A 17,313-nucleotide genomic window follows, 5' to 3' on the forward strand; every position below is an offset into this window, starting at 1 on the left:
AAATGGTGGTTCACGAATGGAAATGGTAATCACATGATCTAGAACCACACATCCCATGGGTGAGACCTTGTGGGTTGCATCAGCAGGTTTACTTGTCACTTCCTCCACTCCTTTTACAGTAAGTTTGCTTCATACGCAATCTGAAAATTGCTTTCATATTCAGTTCCCTGGAACCATGCAAGGCTTATAGTATTGTGACAGTAGAAAGCAGTCCAGGGAATCTGCCATGTTCCATTCTGTGACGATTCCTTTCATGGACCGTCTACATCCTTGCTCCTGGACTCCCCAGTGAGTGCATGGCAATTAAGATGGCTTTGTGTTTCCTCAACAAATACACCAAAAAACCAAAACAAATGGCCGTCCCTCCAAAGCCAACTAACTTTCATCAGTGACCCCTCAGAAAACCAAAGATGGGTCCACTCCAAAATCCTGGGTCTGATCACATCTAAACTTTGGGTGGTTGAAATCTGGAACTTTTCACCTTCACTCCACTGCTAGAGAAAACTTAGTGTAGTGTCAGGGTTGAAGGAGAACTGGCCACTATCCAAGTAATGTAACAAGTACTCTGAATTGCTCACGTAGATCAAAAATATATCACATATCAACAGGACTCTCAAAGGGTGTGGAATGCTCAGCAACAGCAATGCAATAAGAGACTCCCCTTCACTGGTGAATGCTTGTTGGATGAAAAAATGTCCAATAGGAACACGTAATGATCTGTGTTATGTATATGGACATTTTGATTATTAGCACATGTTGCTTGATCTATCGATTGTGTATTAATTGTATTGATTACTTAAGAATTTCCAGTTAAAACTCTGAGGTTTGGTAGGTTCTTGTCCCAAGATCAGACCCAGTATTCTTAGAATTTCTGTTCAGCTGGAAACCCTGATGTGCACGGTTACAACACTCACACTTAAGAAAAACCTTCTGTATTTATAATATTTTATTAACACAGTTAGGAAAGCTACAAACACTCCAACCCAGCAAGGTAGATCGACATAACATAAAATGTGTGTCTGAGCATTGATATGCTCACACCATTGCTTGAAAAAAGATCTGAAGTGTTAGTCATCATCACCAGTGGCTGTCATCCTGGCATCTCCCAAGAATTACCTTTCCCCAATGCACACAGGCCGGAATACAACTTTTATAATGTGTTGTGCTGAAGCCACTGTGCTTAATGCATAGTCAGTAGGAGTTTTCCCCTTTTTCCTTATTTGTACTTCCTTACCATATTAATGTTGGGGTGCCCGTCTCCCATAGGTTAAGAATTCATTTACCTCAAGCTTATTAGCATATACATCATTAGTTACCATGGCATTCTTGTGGTCAGACATCTGTTGATGTTCCTAAAATAAAATATCACAAACAGGTACAAACTAGTAAGCTTGTGGTTACCTGTCAGCAGTTCAGTCACTCTTGCCTTCTAACTTGTAATATCTTATGATCTACGGTTACTCCTGGTTAGCTGCTTATGCTAAGGCTTTTTGGGCCTTATGCCTTGTTTAGCTAAGCTATTGTCTTGTCTTACATGCCTTTTAGGCTCATTACATTACTCCCTTAACTTATACCCAGGCCTTACCTAGAAAATACCTACGCCTTAATGCTACTTATGAGAGGGCTTGTTCCTTGCAGGTTTGACACACAATCCCTCATCTGATGTGCCCTTTAGTATTTCAGTAGTACCTGGTGAAATACTACCAGTATTTCAGAGGTAAGTGGTGGTCCTCTCCCCAAAAAGATCAGAACCCTGTTGTGCTAGGCAATGTACACATAGAGTAAGAGAATGTTGCAGTGTTGCCAACTGACAATTTTATCATGGGTGTCACACTATTTCGTGTTTTTCTTCAAGCTGCTGCTACTGGAGTCAAGGGTTTTAGTGAGAATCTCAGCTTTATTTATTTTTTAAAATGCAAGTTTCTAGCTCTTGTTGCAGAGAAAAACTCTGAAAATATGACCTGAGTGCACACTACAAGCTCATCACCTATTAGGTAAATAAAAAGAGCCCCAAATTTATTTATTTATTAAAATCTCATGCTTTTAAAGAAAATCTCATGATTTGTGGGGCCTGACTCATGATTTGTGAATGCTTGAGGTTGGTAATTCTGCAGTCCTTGACCCAAAGTGTGTGCAAAACACAAAGGTAAAGAATAACTTGGCCATTAATCACTTTACAATAAATCTAACTCTAAATGAATGCCACTTCTGTAAACACTATTTATATATTTTATGGTGAACTTCACCCCTTGTCAGAGGGCCTAAACAAGTGATATGCACCACTTGACTCATGAAGGTCAGGTTTAAGTGGGCTCTAAGTAGTGCATGGGCTTTATGCCAGGACTCTGCCCACTGGCGAATTTCACTTGATGTGAGTAAAACCCCTTACTTTAGAGAAGTACAACCTTGTTTTACATACATCCTTCAGGTGCATCCTGTTTGATATGAAAAAATGTTCTCAGTTTAGAGAAATGTTGATATGCATTTGTCCTTCTGCCCACAGAATACCAGTTTATAAGATTAAAAGGATATACATTTAATTTCACTGCCACTTTAAACTTCCTTGTACCTTTTGTCGGAGTTTATAAAAGCAGAGGTTATTCTCTGTAAAATGTGCACTTGTGTAGAACTATACTTAAGCAAGGATAGTTAAGCAAAAACATACATACATAGAGTTTATTCAGTCCATTAGAAGAGAAATAATTATACACTTTAATGTATGACAATGGATTTTTAAAATTAATATCTGTGGGCAAGATTGTCAACCTGTGTAACGTTGGTTGTCAGTGATGTTACATAATAGTGCATTCTGTGATGCTTTTAATGACCTAGAATGTGTGAAAAGTTTTCAGAGGGCAAAATAAACTAAGAGGTAAAATACAACTACAGGGGAAAAGCCCACATTTTAAAAATCTCTCAGTTGGACTGTGTTCCCATCCCTTTGGTTTTTTGGACATTTTAGGGAATGGGTGCGCCATTTCTTTGCTGACACAGCCACTTTGAAGCAAGTACTGGAGAAGATGCACAGAAAACAAATTGAGGCTTCCAGTGAGTGCAGGAAGCCCATGATGTTGCTGACTCTTATTCATATACAGATCTAATGAAAGTGATTAACAAGCAGGAATAATTCAGGACCCCATAGATCTGTCTATGAGTTTCAAAATATAAGCACTTAGGGCCAAACCATGGACCTGCACAAAGCTCTTTTCCCCATAGAACTTTTCCCTTGTGCAGGCTGCAGAAAGCAAGTACATACTTGGGGTTGTAATAGCAATTGCTGCCTCTTCCCCCACGTGGTGGTTTGGACTAGTCGATCCATGTACTTGCAAATGTACAGGCTACATTCCCATTTCATCTAGACAACCCTTCCCCTGACAACTATTTTCTACTGCCCCAGAGAGAGCAGTGCTTCATGGGTCATGGGGGGCTGGACCCAATAGCGCCTGCTCACTGTAACTGGTACCTTCCCCTGGACAGAGGAATCATGGTGGAACCACTGCTTTAAGGATTTTGTATGTTCAAATGCAGTGGGGTGGGGAGGGAAAGGATCGGGATTTGCCCCACAGCAATTTCCAGAGGATTTAAGCAACAAATTATTGTAGATTATACCTTTCCCTCTTCTCCTTCCTCTTGGTACCCCAGTGTGCATCTGCTTGTTTTGAATGACCCTAAAACCAACCCAACAAGATATTATAGCAAGAGAAAGAATATATTTCAATTTAGTCAGCATCTATACTAAGAACTGGGAGCATTACGCTAGCTCTACAGTGCTGCCATGTTATCTCTGCAGATGCTGGGACATGATATGTGATGTGCATCATCATATCACATCATTCAGCAGGAAATAATGCAACTGATAGTAACTCACATCGCAATGACATTTCCGGACAACCCAGAAAGTAATATATCATCACCACTGCATGCAGTACCATGCATAAGGACAGGGCCGGTGCAAGGAAGTTTTGCGCCCTAGGCGAAACTTCCACCTTGCGCCCCGCCCCCCAGCCCTGCGGGAGCTCCCCGCCTCCCCCTGCCCTGAGGTGCCCCCCCGTGGCAGCTCCCCCCTCTGCCCTGAGGTGCCCCCCCCCACGGCAGCTCCCCCCGGGGAGCCGTGCAACAGCTCCCCACCCCAGCTCACCTCTGCTCCGCCTCCTCCCCAAGCACACCGCCCCCGCTCTAATTCTCCTCCCCTCCCAGGCTTGCAGTGCCAAACAGCTGATTGGTGCTGCAAACCTGGGAGGTGGGAGAAATGGAGCGGAGACCGCGTGCTCGTGGAGGGGGCATAGGAACGCTGTAAAAAAAATTGGGGGAACCGCTTTTTGGCACCCCCAAATCTTGGCACCCTAAGCAACCGCCTAGTTTGCCTAAATGGTAGCACCGGACCTGCATAAGGAAAGGATATCTTATACACACATGGAAAAGGAATTGAATGAGACAGAGAAAAGAAAGGTATATCTCAAATACATGACACTGGACATTACATGCCTGTATAAGATGAAAGTACTTTTAGAACATTCAAGCTATAAACCATCATATATTTCGGATATGGAAAATAAACCAAAATTTCGCACCTTTCACTCATTTTGAACTACCTAGATCAGGGGTTGGCAACCTTTCAGAAGTGGTGTGCTGAGTCTTCATTTATTCACTCTAATTTAAGGTGTTGGGTGCCAGTAATACATTTTAAAGTTTTTAGAAGGTCTCTTTCTATAAGTCTATAATATATAACTAAACTATTGTTGTATGTAAAGTAAATAAGGTTTTTAAAATGTTTAAGAAGCTTCATTTAAAATTAAATTAAAATGCAGAGCCCCCCGAACCGGTGGCGAGAACCTGGGCAGTGTGAGTGCCACTGAAAATCAGCTCACATGCCACCTTCGGCATGCATGCCATAGGTTGCCTACTCCGACTTAGATCTATATATTTTTCAGTTATAACTAGCAGATTTGTGTGTGCACAGTTTTAGCAAACAGATGGAGTCTACAATGACAAAACATCACAGGCAAAAGTAAAGTATAGCTTGACTGAGGGCATGCATAGAACATAGCAGAAACTCCAATTCTGTGCAAAATTAAAGCCTGAGTCACATCAAAATAACATCATCTGAATTGTTTTAATGTCAGTAGCTGAAAACACGTTGGCTGGCTAAGTGAAACAAAATACAGGATTTCCTGTTATTCAGTCACTGTATCAGTCTCCAGAAGTCAGTGGATTTTGGAGCACTAGGGTAAGAGAGTGAAATTTCTCTCTTCATGTGTGAAGTTTTTAAAAATATCTCTATCGTTGGAATCTACAGCATAAACTGTAGCTAATAAAAACCATTTTGCTTTTTCCCCTACTCTTCGCTGTGGATATTTCCGTCTTGAAGAATGGACGTTAGAATGAGGTAAGATTTATTTTTGCTGCATATTTCCTTTTGTAAATCCAAGCCATAACAATATTCAGCAATACCATCGTATACTTTTTTCAAGAGAAACTTCAAACAAATGCTTGTATTGGTAGGCTGTCCCCAGCAGCCTTTGATAGAAGAGCAATTTGCTGTTTCATTTCTGAGTGGGTGGGTAAGTAAAAATCAATGCATTGTGATAGAAAGCCTGTATGAGAAAACAGCTGAAGACTGTTCTACAGAAAACATTACGTTGATTGATAGGACATTACAACAGATCATTCAGTTCTGTTTCACATATTCTCTTTCAGTTGCATGTGTTAAAAAAGCTAATGATAATTACTATTTAAACAAAAGCTGTAGAAAGTCTCGTCTACTTAAATCAGAAACTCTAGAAAACTATTTCAAGTCATCAAATGGATTTTTATTAAAAAGATGCATTTCCCCACCGCTGCAGTATTTGACTATAATTCCAGAGAGGAACCTTTACCATAAAGTTCAGATTCAAAGTTTGGGGTTGTTTGGATCTGGAATTAGGGCTACCTCTATATAAGTCATAAACAAATAAATAATAAATAATAATTATAATGAAAAGACTACGTTCCTACTGTCTCTTTGAATTTGGAAATTCTAAGCACAATACCACAGAAATGTAGAACTGGGTGGGGCACACAGTGAGTCAGAGTAATGATAATTCCGGCAATTTCCATGGATGACTTCTGTAATAAAGACCATATAAGTACATAGCAGAAAGTTAGATTGCTGATATATTAGTGCTTCTTTGCATTTATGTTTATTTTAATGATTGGCTTAACCTGCTAATTGAGCACCCGGCTGCTCTGTATAACCCATGTTGCTATCACCTTTACCTACATCCTCCTTCCCCATTCCTTGTAATGACACCCATTTTTTGTTTCCAGTCTTCAGTTACCCTGTAAACCCTTCACAACAGGAACTGATTGTTAGTATGCATTTATACGGCATCTAGTATAATGGTACCTTGAACCTGCTTGAGACCTCTAGGCACTACTGCAATAACAATACCAAAATGGCAAATATATTTAGATGATTAAAAGCTACAATACATTCATATTTTTCCAAGGTCTTAGAAAATATCACTGAGTCATAACATCACTGTCTTTTCCCAGGGATAAATGAGGGCAGCACTTAGAAAGAGTCAAAGGGGCCAGAGACCGAAAGGCAAGAGAGAAAATTCACCAGAGGTTCAGCTGTGAACACACACAAAATAAAAATCACTTATTTCAGGGAGTATTTTATTGAAGGAGAACTGGATTTAATCCAAATTGACAGCAGCTTGTCAATAGGTGCTAGCTGCATTCATTCCATGTGTGTGTTACAACCAATAGACTACTGAACAAAAAACAAGTACAAGCCAGCCAGAGTGGCACATATGTTTTCCCCACATTCAAGTCTGGTCAGCACAATCTGTTTCTCTTTTTAACGTCTTGAGGCCAAAAAAATCTCAGCTGCATTTAATTAGTTCCTGGCTGGTTCCTGAGCTGCCTCTAAACCCTTGATGCAAATTTCCCCCCAAGCCCAATGTCATTGGTTAGTTTGGCAGGGCCTCCTTATGAGGACAACATGGAGGTCAGGTGTGTTAGGATTTGGGGGCCTCTCCAAGAGGCACCAAAAAGTCTGTACACCCTTCCATAGAAAGCCACAACCCAAAATGGTACTATAGGACATCATGCTAGCTTCAAAAGAAGTGGGGCCTTCAAAAAGTGTAAAGTTAGATACTAATATCTGATTTCTCCGTGAACCACCAACCAATTTCTCGCCCCATATCTTCCTCAGAAATACAGGGCCAAGACTCACTATTACTTGCCATCAGGCAGAGAAATGGCTTCCCTGGATTCAAAGAGCAGTTTTTACCAGTAAAGCAAGGGTTTAATAAACATTAATTGAGTCTTCAGGCAGCCTTCGTGTCTGGTGTGAGATGGAGTTAATTAGTACATCAATATTGAACTCTGTCGTGGGAAGACAACTACCCAGAAAGACACCACATTTCATGTGTCCACCAGGGAGTTGGGGCTGGTGGGAACTTCTAAAGAGGAAAGTACAGCCCTAGAACTCAAGGGGCCTGATACTGACTTCACCGATGCTGCTGTAAATCAGAAGTAAAGTAATGCTACGGTACTGACAGTAGCCAGGAAAAGGTGCTAGCAATTTATGACTGTTCACTGGTCTGTTTGGAATAAGGTTTAATTTAGAGTATTTATCAATTTTTTTTGTAAAAAAAATGTGCCCAATTACACATGTACCTAGTTAAAGATCAAAATACAGCCTCTGTACAAAAAATGCAAAGCAAGTCCAAACACATTCTCAGGTGTGAGGTTGGGAAAAGAGATGGACATGCCAGGTCACTGAACATGGGCTCTGCTGGACAACTTGGTAAGCGAATTCCACAGTTAAGTGCCTCCATTGACTATGCCCTAATAGCAGTCCCTGTAGGGTTACGTTTTGAGAGTTTGCCTGAGTGCCCTAGATGACCCCATCCTCCCTCTGGCCAGTGCCATTCTTCTCCTGTTCCAGACTCACGGCCTGCCCCACTCACCCCTTTCGGAGGTGAGCAGTCCTGAAAGCAAGGAGCAAGATGGATGTGGCTATAGAGGGGACTGGTAAGGTGGGCCAATAACTTTGGGGACAGCAAATACCTCCAGTGCTCTGAGACCATGGACAGCAGCAACACCAAGCATAAGGGGCCATCACCTTTTGTGGTGTCACCTCCCGCATAGCTACTGCCAGCACAGAGCCCTTGGCGGGATCAGTGAGGAATAAAAGAAGTAGATGATCAATAGCCTAGTGCAAACAAGCACATGAAGGACAGCTTAACCCATTCAGCTTGCCGCTTTTTCTCCGACCACTGGCAGCAGCATTCCTCACCCAATGGTCATCTCTCTCTCAGGATGAGGCTCCACTGAGGATCTTTAGCAGCAATTACTTTGTTCACTATCAGACCATCCACATTAAGCTACACACAGCTTTTCCAAGGACATCTGTTGTGTATATTTAAAAATATACATTTTTGATTTTGAAAAACAAAAGCACGCTAGCCCACATTAACATCTGCTTTGCCAAAGTTAATGATCAAAACTGGACCTACTTTTCCTACATGAGCAAAGTTCATGTATATTTATCTACATGAGCATTTTTTTCTTTCACTCTTCAACATGCTTTAGTGCATTTTTGAAAGAATGACAGGAGAGAAGAGTAAACTCTTGAAAATTGAAAAGTGGAATAAGTAGGAACTTAAAAAAATGATGACAAATACCTTGACAGTGTTTTTTGTTGTTGTTGTTATTGTTTTTTAATACTGTCAAGCCCTTTTGTCATAGCTCTGGACAACAGGATATTGGCACCCTTGCTAAATACAGTCAGCATTACTTCCTCCTAACTACATTGGTCACTCTTAGAAACGTTCCAATTTTGCTTCAGATAATGGTTACTTTAGCATTTGCAGTAATATCTAAATTTCCCTATGCTTATTCTAAGGAATCAGCAAGATTCTGCAGAGATTGGAGTAAAGTTACTCTGGATTTAATTCTCAGAAGTGCTAAGTACCCACAACTCCAGTTGAAGATAATGGAAGCTATGGGTATTCAGAACCTCGGGGGTGGGGGGGGGGAAGTGGGGGAAGGAGGGGGGAAATCAGGCCCTTAGGCCTTGGCTACACTTACCCGGTAGTTCGACGGCTGGAAATCGAACTTCTGGGTTCGACTTATCGCGTCTAGTCTGGACGTGATAAGTCGAACCCGGAAGTGCTCGCCGTCGACTGCGGTACTCCAGCTCGCCGAGAGGAGTACCGCGGAGTCGACGGGGGAGCCTGCCTGCCGCGTGTGGACCAAGGTAAGTTCGAACTAATTCGAACTAAGGTACTTCGAACTTCAGCTACGTTATTCACGTAGCTGAAGTTGCGTACCTTAGTTCGAATTAGGGGGGTAGTGTAGACCAAGCCTTAGTTACCCCAAGGCGAAAAACTCTCCAGTATTTAAATGTGAGCCCAGTCTTTGGGGCAGAGATTAAAGATAAACTAGGCATGGCCCAAAAACCTAAACAAATATTTTGCCCCAGTTTTTAATAAGAGTAACGAGAAGCTTAGGGGTAGTAGCAGGGTAGGTAATGGAAGGAAGGATATGGAAATAGAAATTACTCCATCCGATGTGGAAGTCAAACTCAAACATCTTAATGGGACCAAATTGGGGGGTACAGATAATCTCCGTCCAAGAATATTAAAGGAAGTGGCACATGCAATTGCAAGTCCAATAGAAAGGATTTTGAATAGCTCTGTAAACTCAGGGTCATACCCTCTGACTGGAAAATTGCTAATAAAGTACCTGTTTTCAAGAAAGGGAACAAAAAGATCCAAAAAACTACAGGCCCATTAGTTTGACATCATTTGTTTGCACAGGCTTGGAACAAATTTTGAAAGAGAAAGTATTTAAGGACAGAGTTAATTGATAATTGGAATAAAATACAACATGGTTTTACAAAAGGTAGATCATGCCAGATTAACTTGATCTTTTTTTTGAGACTATAACTGATATTTTAGACAAAGAAAATGCAGTGGCTCTAATCTACCTGGATTTCAGTAAGGCATTTCATACAGTCCCACATGGGAAATTATTAGTTTCATTGGAAAAGATGGGGATTAATATAAAAACTAAAATAAGGTGGGTAAGGAGCTGGTTAAAGGGGAGTCTACAACGGGTCATATGAAAGATGAACTGTCTGGCTATTACTAGTGGAGTTCCTCAGGGATCAGTCTTAGGACCAATCTTATTTAACTTCTTCATTCATGACCTTGGCATAACAAGTGGGAGTGTGCTAATAAAATTTACAGATAACAAAAAGTTGGGAGATATTGCCAACATGGAGGAGGACCAGAATATCATACAAGAAGATCTGGACAACCTTGAAAACCGGAGTAATAGAAATGGGATGAAATTTAATAGTACAAAGTGCAAGGGCATGCACTGAGGGACTAGCAACAAATTTTTTTGCTGTAAGATGGGGATGTATCAGCTGGAAATGACAGAGGAGGAGAAAGACCTGGGCATATTGGTTGATCACAGGATGACTATCAATATGATGCGACTGTGAAAAGAGCTAATACAATCCTAGGATATATCAGGCAAGATACTTACCCAGTAGAGATAAGGAAGTGTTATTGCCATTATACAAGACACTGGTGAGACCTCATCAGGAATACTGTCTCATGTTTAAGAAATATGAATTCAAACTTGAACAGGTACAGAGAAGGGCTGTTAGGATGATCAGAGGAATGGAAACTCTACCTTATGAAAGGTGTCAGGGTGGTAGCTGTGCTAGTCTGTCTCAGCAAAAACAACAAGGAGTCCCTGTGGCACCTTAAAAGGGCTTGGCTACACTTGCGAGTTACACTGCAATAAAGGAGCCCTGGGCACCCTAGCTCACTCCCTGTCCACACTGACAAGGCACGTAGAGCGCTCTGACTCCATGGCTAGAGCGCTGCTGGTACTTCACCTTGGCGAGAGGAATAACGTTTGCTGCGCCTTGGCTACAACGCACTGGCGTCAGTGTGAATGAGGTGTTGGGTTACTGTGCTCTGATCGATCTCCGGAAACGTCCCATAATCCCCTTAAGTCAAGTGGCCTCTCTTGTCATTGTTTTAAACTCCTGTAGGAATGCAGAAATGCCCTTTCAAAGCTCCGTTTCTGACAGCCGGCATGCAAGCCCTTACTTTGGAATGCTGTGTGAGAGAGAGAGGCGACAGGGAGGGGGGGTCTGCTGCTGTCTGAACTTACAAGACAGCATGCTGACATGCTCTCAGCCCCCCCAAACACCACTCTCTCTCTCCCCACATACACACAACACACTCCCTGTCACACTGCACACCCCCCCCCCAATTTGAAAAGAACCTTGCAGTCACTTGCATGTTGGGATAGCTGCCCATAATGCACCGCTCCCAATGCCGCTGCAAGGGCCGCAAATGTGGCCACACCAGTGCGCAAGCAGTTGTCAGTGTGGACAGACTGCAGAGCTTTCCCTACTGTGCTTTCCGAAGGCAGGTTTAACTCACAGCGCTCTACAGCTGCAAGTGTAGACATACCCTTAGAGACTAACAAATTTATTTGGGCATAAGCTTTCGTGGGCTAAAACCCACTTCATCAGATGCATGAAGTGGAAAATACAGAGGCAGGTATAAATACACAGCACATGAAAAGATGGGAATTGCCTTATGAGAGGTGACCCAGGCAGCTTGGCTTGTTTAGCCTAACCAAACGAAGGCTGAGGAGAGAGATGATTGGTCTCTATAAATACATCAGAGGGATAAATACCACGGAGGGAGAGGAGTTACTTAAGTTAAGCACCAATGTTGACACAAGCACAAATGGATATAAACCAGCTATCAATAAGTTTAGGCATGAAATTAGACGAAGGTTTCTAACCATCAGAGGAGGAGTGAAGTTCTGGAACAGCCTTCCAAGGGGAATAGTAGGGGCAAAAAACCTAACTGTCTTTGAGACTGAGCTTGATAAGTTTATGGAGGGGGATGGTGTGATGGGACCGCCTACAATGGTGTGTGGCCCATCTGCAACTACTATTAGCAAAAATTCCCAATGGCCAGAGACGGGACACTAAATGGGAAGGGCTCTGAATTACTACAGAGAATTCTCTCCCAGGTGTCTGGCTACTGGATCTTGCCCACATTCTCAGGGTCTAACTGATCACCGTATTTAGGGTTGGGAAGGAATTCCACCCTCCCAGTTCAGATTGGCAGAGACCCTGGGTTTTTTTTCCCACCTTTCTCTACAGCATGGGGCACGGGTCACTTGCTGGTTTAAACTAGCAAGTGAATGATGGATTCTCTGTAATGTGAAGTCTTTACATCTTGATTTGAGGACTTCAGCAACTCAGCCAGAGGTTATGGGTCTACTACAGGAGTTGGTAGGCGAGGTTCTGTGGTTTGCAATGTGCAGGAGGTCAGACTAGATGATCACATTGGGCCTTTCTGGCCTTAAAGACTATGAGTCTGTGAGTAAAAGGTGAGGACCTCATCCTGCAAACACTACTAAACACAGGCTGGGATTGTCAGGAGGGATCAGCACACACACCTGGGGCCAGAGTGCTCAGCTCCTATTTAGAAATCCAAATTTGCGGCTAGAACTTCAGAAGAGCTCAGCATGTGCATGGTGGATGCTGAACACTTCTGAAAATCACACCACAAGTTTCTCAGTGGGAGCACCTGGGTCCAGAGCTCCTTTGAAAATTTGGTCTCAACTGTGGGTTCTGAACTCTTGGAAATCTGATCAGGAGCTTTTTAGAAAATTCTAGCCAGAGGGCTTACAAGTGTGAGCAGTCTCATTGACACCAAAATCATGTCTTTATTCATTACACATTGTCATCAATGCCAGTCAGATTTTCAAGAACTATGATAAAGATTTTGCAAGATCAGGCCCTGATCTCTTAGAGAGAAGCAAAAGAAAGACATTAACTCTGATCCAGCTGTGACACCTTGTGGTCAATTTAAAAATTATACTCATAGCATTTGGTGCTAGGGTGAAAATTACATGGTTTAGTCTTAAATGATGGTGTTATCTGTGCCTCCTTTTATAACCTGCTGCATGAACAATAATCCCTTTGCCTAAGAAAATGTTTCCCCAAAAAGGTACTCAGGAAGGGTGAAATTCATCACAGTAAAGAAGGCCTGCACAAGTACCTCTGCACCATTTAAGCCCTCAATGTTGGGTATATATGGTACATAGAGGTTTATGCAGGTGCATATGGATGAATGTCACCCAAATTGGAGAACTTCTGGGTTAACTGCAGAGAGATATTTTCCCCATCATGTCTGCAATGGTTAGATGTTATTTTCTGTTATTACAAAATGGTGACTGCATTATGCCATTGTGTAGTAATGCATTTCCGATACCGACATAGAACCTGACACATATTTGGTTAGATATTAGTTTAGTTTATTAGTCCTAAATATGGAGCCAGAGCTCTGATGGATCTGTCTGCTCCTTTCCATCACAGACCTCCTCCACAGTCTGCTGTCTGCTAGCCTTGTTCCTTATTTAAGCTATTTATTGTTTTACTTCTGATAATCTAATACAAGACCTCTATGGTGGTTGTTAAAGATGCTCAGACAGTCTCAGTTAATTCAAAACTATATTTATTTAATCTCTTGTTGGAGACGTCTGTAGGTCTGCATGGGGACACTAATTCGATAGGCGTTTGAATACAGTGTACAATGAATGAAGTCAAATGTTATGGAGAACCTAGAGATCTGAAGAGTAGCCTGGCAGCCGGCAACAAGCTGATTAATAGCGTCACTGTGGCATTAGGACACTGTCAGAGTAGGTTTACATTCTGGATGGAATTCCATAGGACTACCTCCAGTCAAGGCTGGCTGGATGATGCACTGAATCAGCACATCTAAGAGATGGCCCAGTTCTTTATCCTTCCTAGTCAACCCGCACAACTTTCTGATCAGTGCTGGCTGGCTATGAGACCCTGGCAGAGTAGGGTTTCCGGATAGCTTGTGTGTGTATACCCAAATCCCAGAAGACTTTGGGCTGCTGAATGGCTGGAATCGATGAGTGAATATGACCCAAGGATGCAGATGTTCCAGAAACAACTACTCATGCTGGGATGGCTACAAAGTCATTCCATTGATAACTGTATTGGGAGCTTGGTCAAGTGACAAAATCTCTTTTATGGCCCTACTACTGATGGTAAAAGCATCCTCTTTGCTTGTCATTTTAATCTCAGTTTCTGTAATGGAGTGAACCACAAAGCTTTTCTTTATATTCCTTCCTTTTCAATAGGTATTTACTATGTGTATGGTCTCATTTAAATGTTTTTGTCTGAATTAGAAAATACAAACATCAATATTAATAAACACTGAACAGTTTTTGCCTTTACTGTCTTTGTTTTTACTCTCTACAGAAATCCTTCTTCTATCCCATCATCTCCTAAATGAATGCGCAGATACATTCAAGATGCCGAGCAACAGACCTTCAGGAAACTGCACTGATCCTCATATGGGATTTCAGTCCTCCCTATACGCAACCACTTACACCATAATATTCATACCTGGTCTTCTGGCAAACAGTGCTGCACTATGGGTTTTATGTCGCTTCATCAGGAAGAAAAACAAAGCTGTTATTTTTATGATTAACTTGGCTGTAGCTGATCTTGCACATGTTCTCTCATTACCTCTTCGAGTGTATTATTATATAAACCACATGTGGCCTTTTGGGAGTTTCCTTTGCCAGTTATGTTTCTACCTGAAGTATCTCAACATGTACGCAAGTATTTGTTTCCTTACCTGCATAAGCATTCAAAGGTACCTTTTCCTTCTCCATCCATTCAAAGCCAAAGACTGGAAGTGCAGGTATGATGTCACCATTAGTGCTGTGGTGTGGATCATTGTTGGGGCTGCTTGCTCACCAGTTCCAATCCTGAGAAGTCCTACCTTATCCAACAATACAAACACCTGCTTTGCAGATCTTGAAGTGAAGCAAATGACTATGGGAGCTTCTATTACTTCAGTAACAATAGCTGAATTATTAGGGTTTGTGGTCCCCCTAGTTATTATTGCATACTGCACTTGGAAAATGCGACAATCTCTACAGGACTGTCAAGTGCCCTTGCAACAGAGAAGTGAGAAAGAGAAAGCTTTACGGATGATTCTGATGTGTGCAGCTGTATTCTTCATATGTTTCACACCATATCATATAAACTTTCCTTTATTTATGATGGTGAAACAGAATGTTATTACAAACTGCGCCATACGCAGAAGCACTCTTCATTTTCATCCAGTTTCTTTATGTCTTGCAAGTTTGAACTGTTGTCTGGATCCAATCCTCTACTACTTTATCACATCAGAGTTTCAGAACAAATTATTGCAATGTAGCGGCTTTGCCCTCAGGAGTTGTCTCATGGACAAAGACAGTGATTCATCTTCCCAAGAAAACAGCGATGATACTAAAACACAAAAACCCTTTTCATGTTTTAAATTTTGTTCTTTTCCAAAATTCTGGTCAAATAAATACACAGAAACTCCTCTAACTGAACCAGAGGGGCTTTTATTACAATAAGCCTTTTGAAACTCAAGACAGTTTGTTCAGCATAGGTGAAGTCCAAAGCTCAAACGGAGATCACATTAAGCCCAGAAATATGTACTGAATAACATCTCTGGCCATTATGTCCAAGGTATCCAGTACAGAAAGACATTTTAACTTTATTGTTTTGTTTTTTTAAATATCATCCATCCCAATCACTACAACCTCCCCATGCAAAATTCTCTCATACTTCTTGAGTCACCGGTTAGGTCCCATAATTTATCTTCCTGAAAAAAACGCTCCCGAATGTAATCCTAGCAGCTGATCTATATATTGAAATACCATTGACCATAATGAGAATTCTAGCCACCAAACAGTTACAAAACAGCTACCACCTAGGGTTCCATATAGGCCATTTCTATTTCTGATGTTGATGCACCTATGAAAATGTTATGTCATGGTTATGTTTCTGCTTTTAGACAATCCTTGCCTTAAAGGACTTTTACCCAAGGTACATTTAGAATATCTGGTATATCTGTGAATACATTTTTAAATCATTAAATTAATGTTTTCTACTGAAAATAGTAGCTTGGTTTGAGTCTTGATTAACACAATTGTTTTAATGGATTTCAACAGAAAAGGAATAATTTCTGATAAGATAAAATGTTTCACATCCTTGAAAATCCTATCAATACTCTGGGTTGCTGGGAAGGTTTCCATTTTTGCTTGAATTAATAGCAACAATACAGCCTTCCAAATGACAATTTATTCAGGAACAAGAGTGAATTAAACTTCAACTTAAATACTAAGTCCAAAAAGTTCTAAGCTGCAGAAGCTCTGGAAAATTACAGATACTAGGCTGCACTTGTTCAGCAGAGAGGTCAGTTTATTGAGAAATTAAAAAAAAATGCTTTCAAGCAACTCTGCTCTTCAGCAGGATTCACCCTGAAATACTCAATCCTTGTCTAGACTAGGGAAAAAAGGTGGTTGTTTTTTTAACCTCCAATGAGTTAGCTCATTTGAGCTAGTTAAGTCAATTGAAAGCCCCAGTTAATGTCACTATAGGTACAGCTTAAAACTGTTAGCTCATTTTTGGCAAGCTGTGTCTTAGAGTATATAGTTTCCCTGGAAAAATGTGTGCTTTTATGTCAAGATAGCTCCATCAATGTAAAATCCTAGCGGAGACAACACATAGGTAGTTTTTACCTCAGTGTAGCTAGTTGATGTCAACCCCAGGTAGAGGGCATAGTATTGAACCTCAGCTAGCTACGCTGAGGTAAAAATCACCTGTTCATTGTCTCTGCTAGGATTTTACATTAAGGTTGCAAATTCTAGTCAGTTACCTCCATGTAAAAACATACCTTTTTTAGTGATGAAGACAGCCTTAGAGGCCTGCTTAGACTATAATTTGATCTGCTAAAAATCAAGCTAAAGATATCTACAGGGGTTAAGTGGGAGTTTCAATTGAGTTGAATTGGCTCAAGTGAGTTCACTCCATTGAAAAAAGCATCTTTTTCATAGTCTAGACAAAGCCTTGGACACTCCATAGCCTCTTCTGTTCAGAATTGTAGCTGTGGCGGCCCATAGGACTTCTGGGGAATGGCAGATGCTGAGATGGTTATTTACTAGATGAACATTAAAGAACAGATTGTGTGTGCAAAAGGAGATGAGGAAGAGGGTCCATAGAGCCTTCTCCATAACTTGTTTACCCTTGTAGAGACCAGGTACAGTTGCAAGGAGGAGCTCTACTAACCAGTATTGCCAACTCTCACGATTTTATCGCAAGTCTAATGATATTTGGCATTTTACTTAAAGCCCTAGCTCCTGGAGTCATGTTAAAAAAGCTGAGATTCTCTT

At 41.3% G+C, this 17,313-nt stretch overlaps 1 protein-coding gene across 2 annotated transcripts in view; it reads left to right on the top strand.

The window, feature by feature from the left end:
• Positions 1 to 15,990, top strand: part of LOC117883236 (putative P2Y purinoceptor 10) — a 32,254-nt gene extending 16,264 nt beyond the window's left edge. Inside the window, exons 1-3 of one of the 2 annotated variants that reach the window (XM_034782342.1) lie at positions 5,190 to 5,227; positions 5,369 to 5,386; positions 14,339 to 15,990. In XM_034782342.1, coding sequence (XP_034638233.1) covers positions 14,392 to 15,492 — 1,101 coding nt within the window. In that variant the 5' untranslated portion in view covers positions 5,190 to 5,227; positions 5,369 to 5,386; positions 14,339 to 14,391 and the 3' untranslated portion in view covers positions 15,493 to 15,990. Of the gene's footprint in view, positions 1 to 5,189; positions 5,228 to 5,368; positions 5,387 to 14,338 lie in introns of those variants that run through there. The other variant, XM_034782344.1, reaches the window with a different exon arrangement.
• The last annotated feature ends 1,323 nt before the right edge of the window (positions 15,991 to 17,313 follow it).

Source organism: Trachemys scripta, chromosome 9 (assembly GCF_013100865.1).
Source record: "Trachemys scripta elegans isolate TJP31775 chromosome 9, CAS_Tse_1.0, whole genome shotgun sequence".
NCBI lineage: Eukaryota > Metazoa > Chordata > Testudines > Emydidae > Trachemys > Trachemys scripta.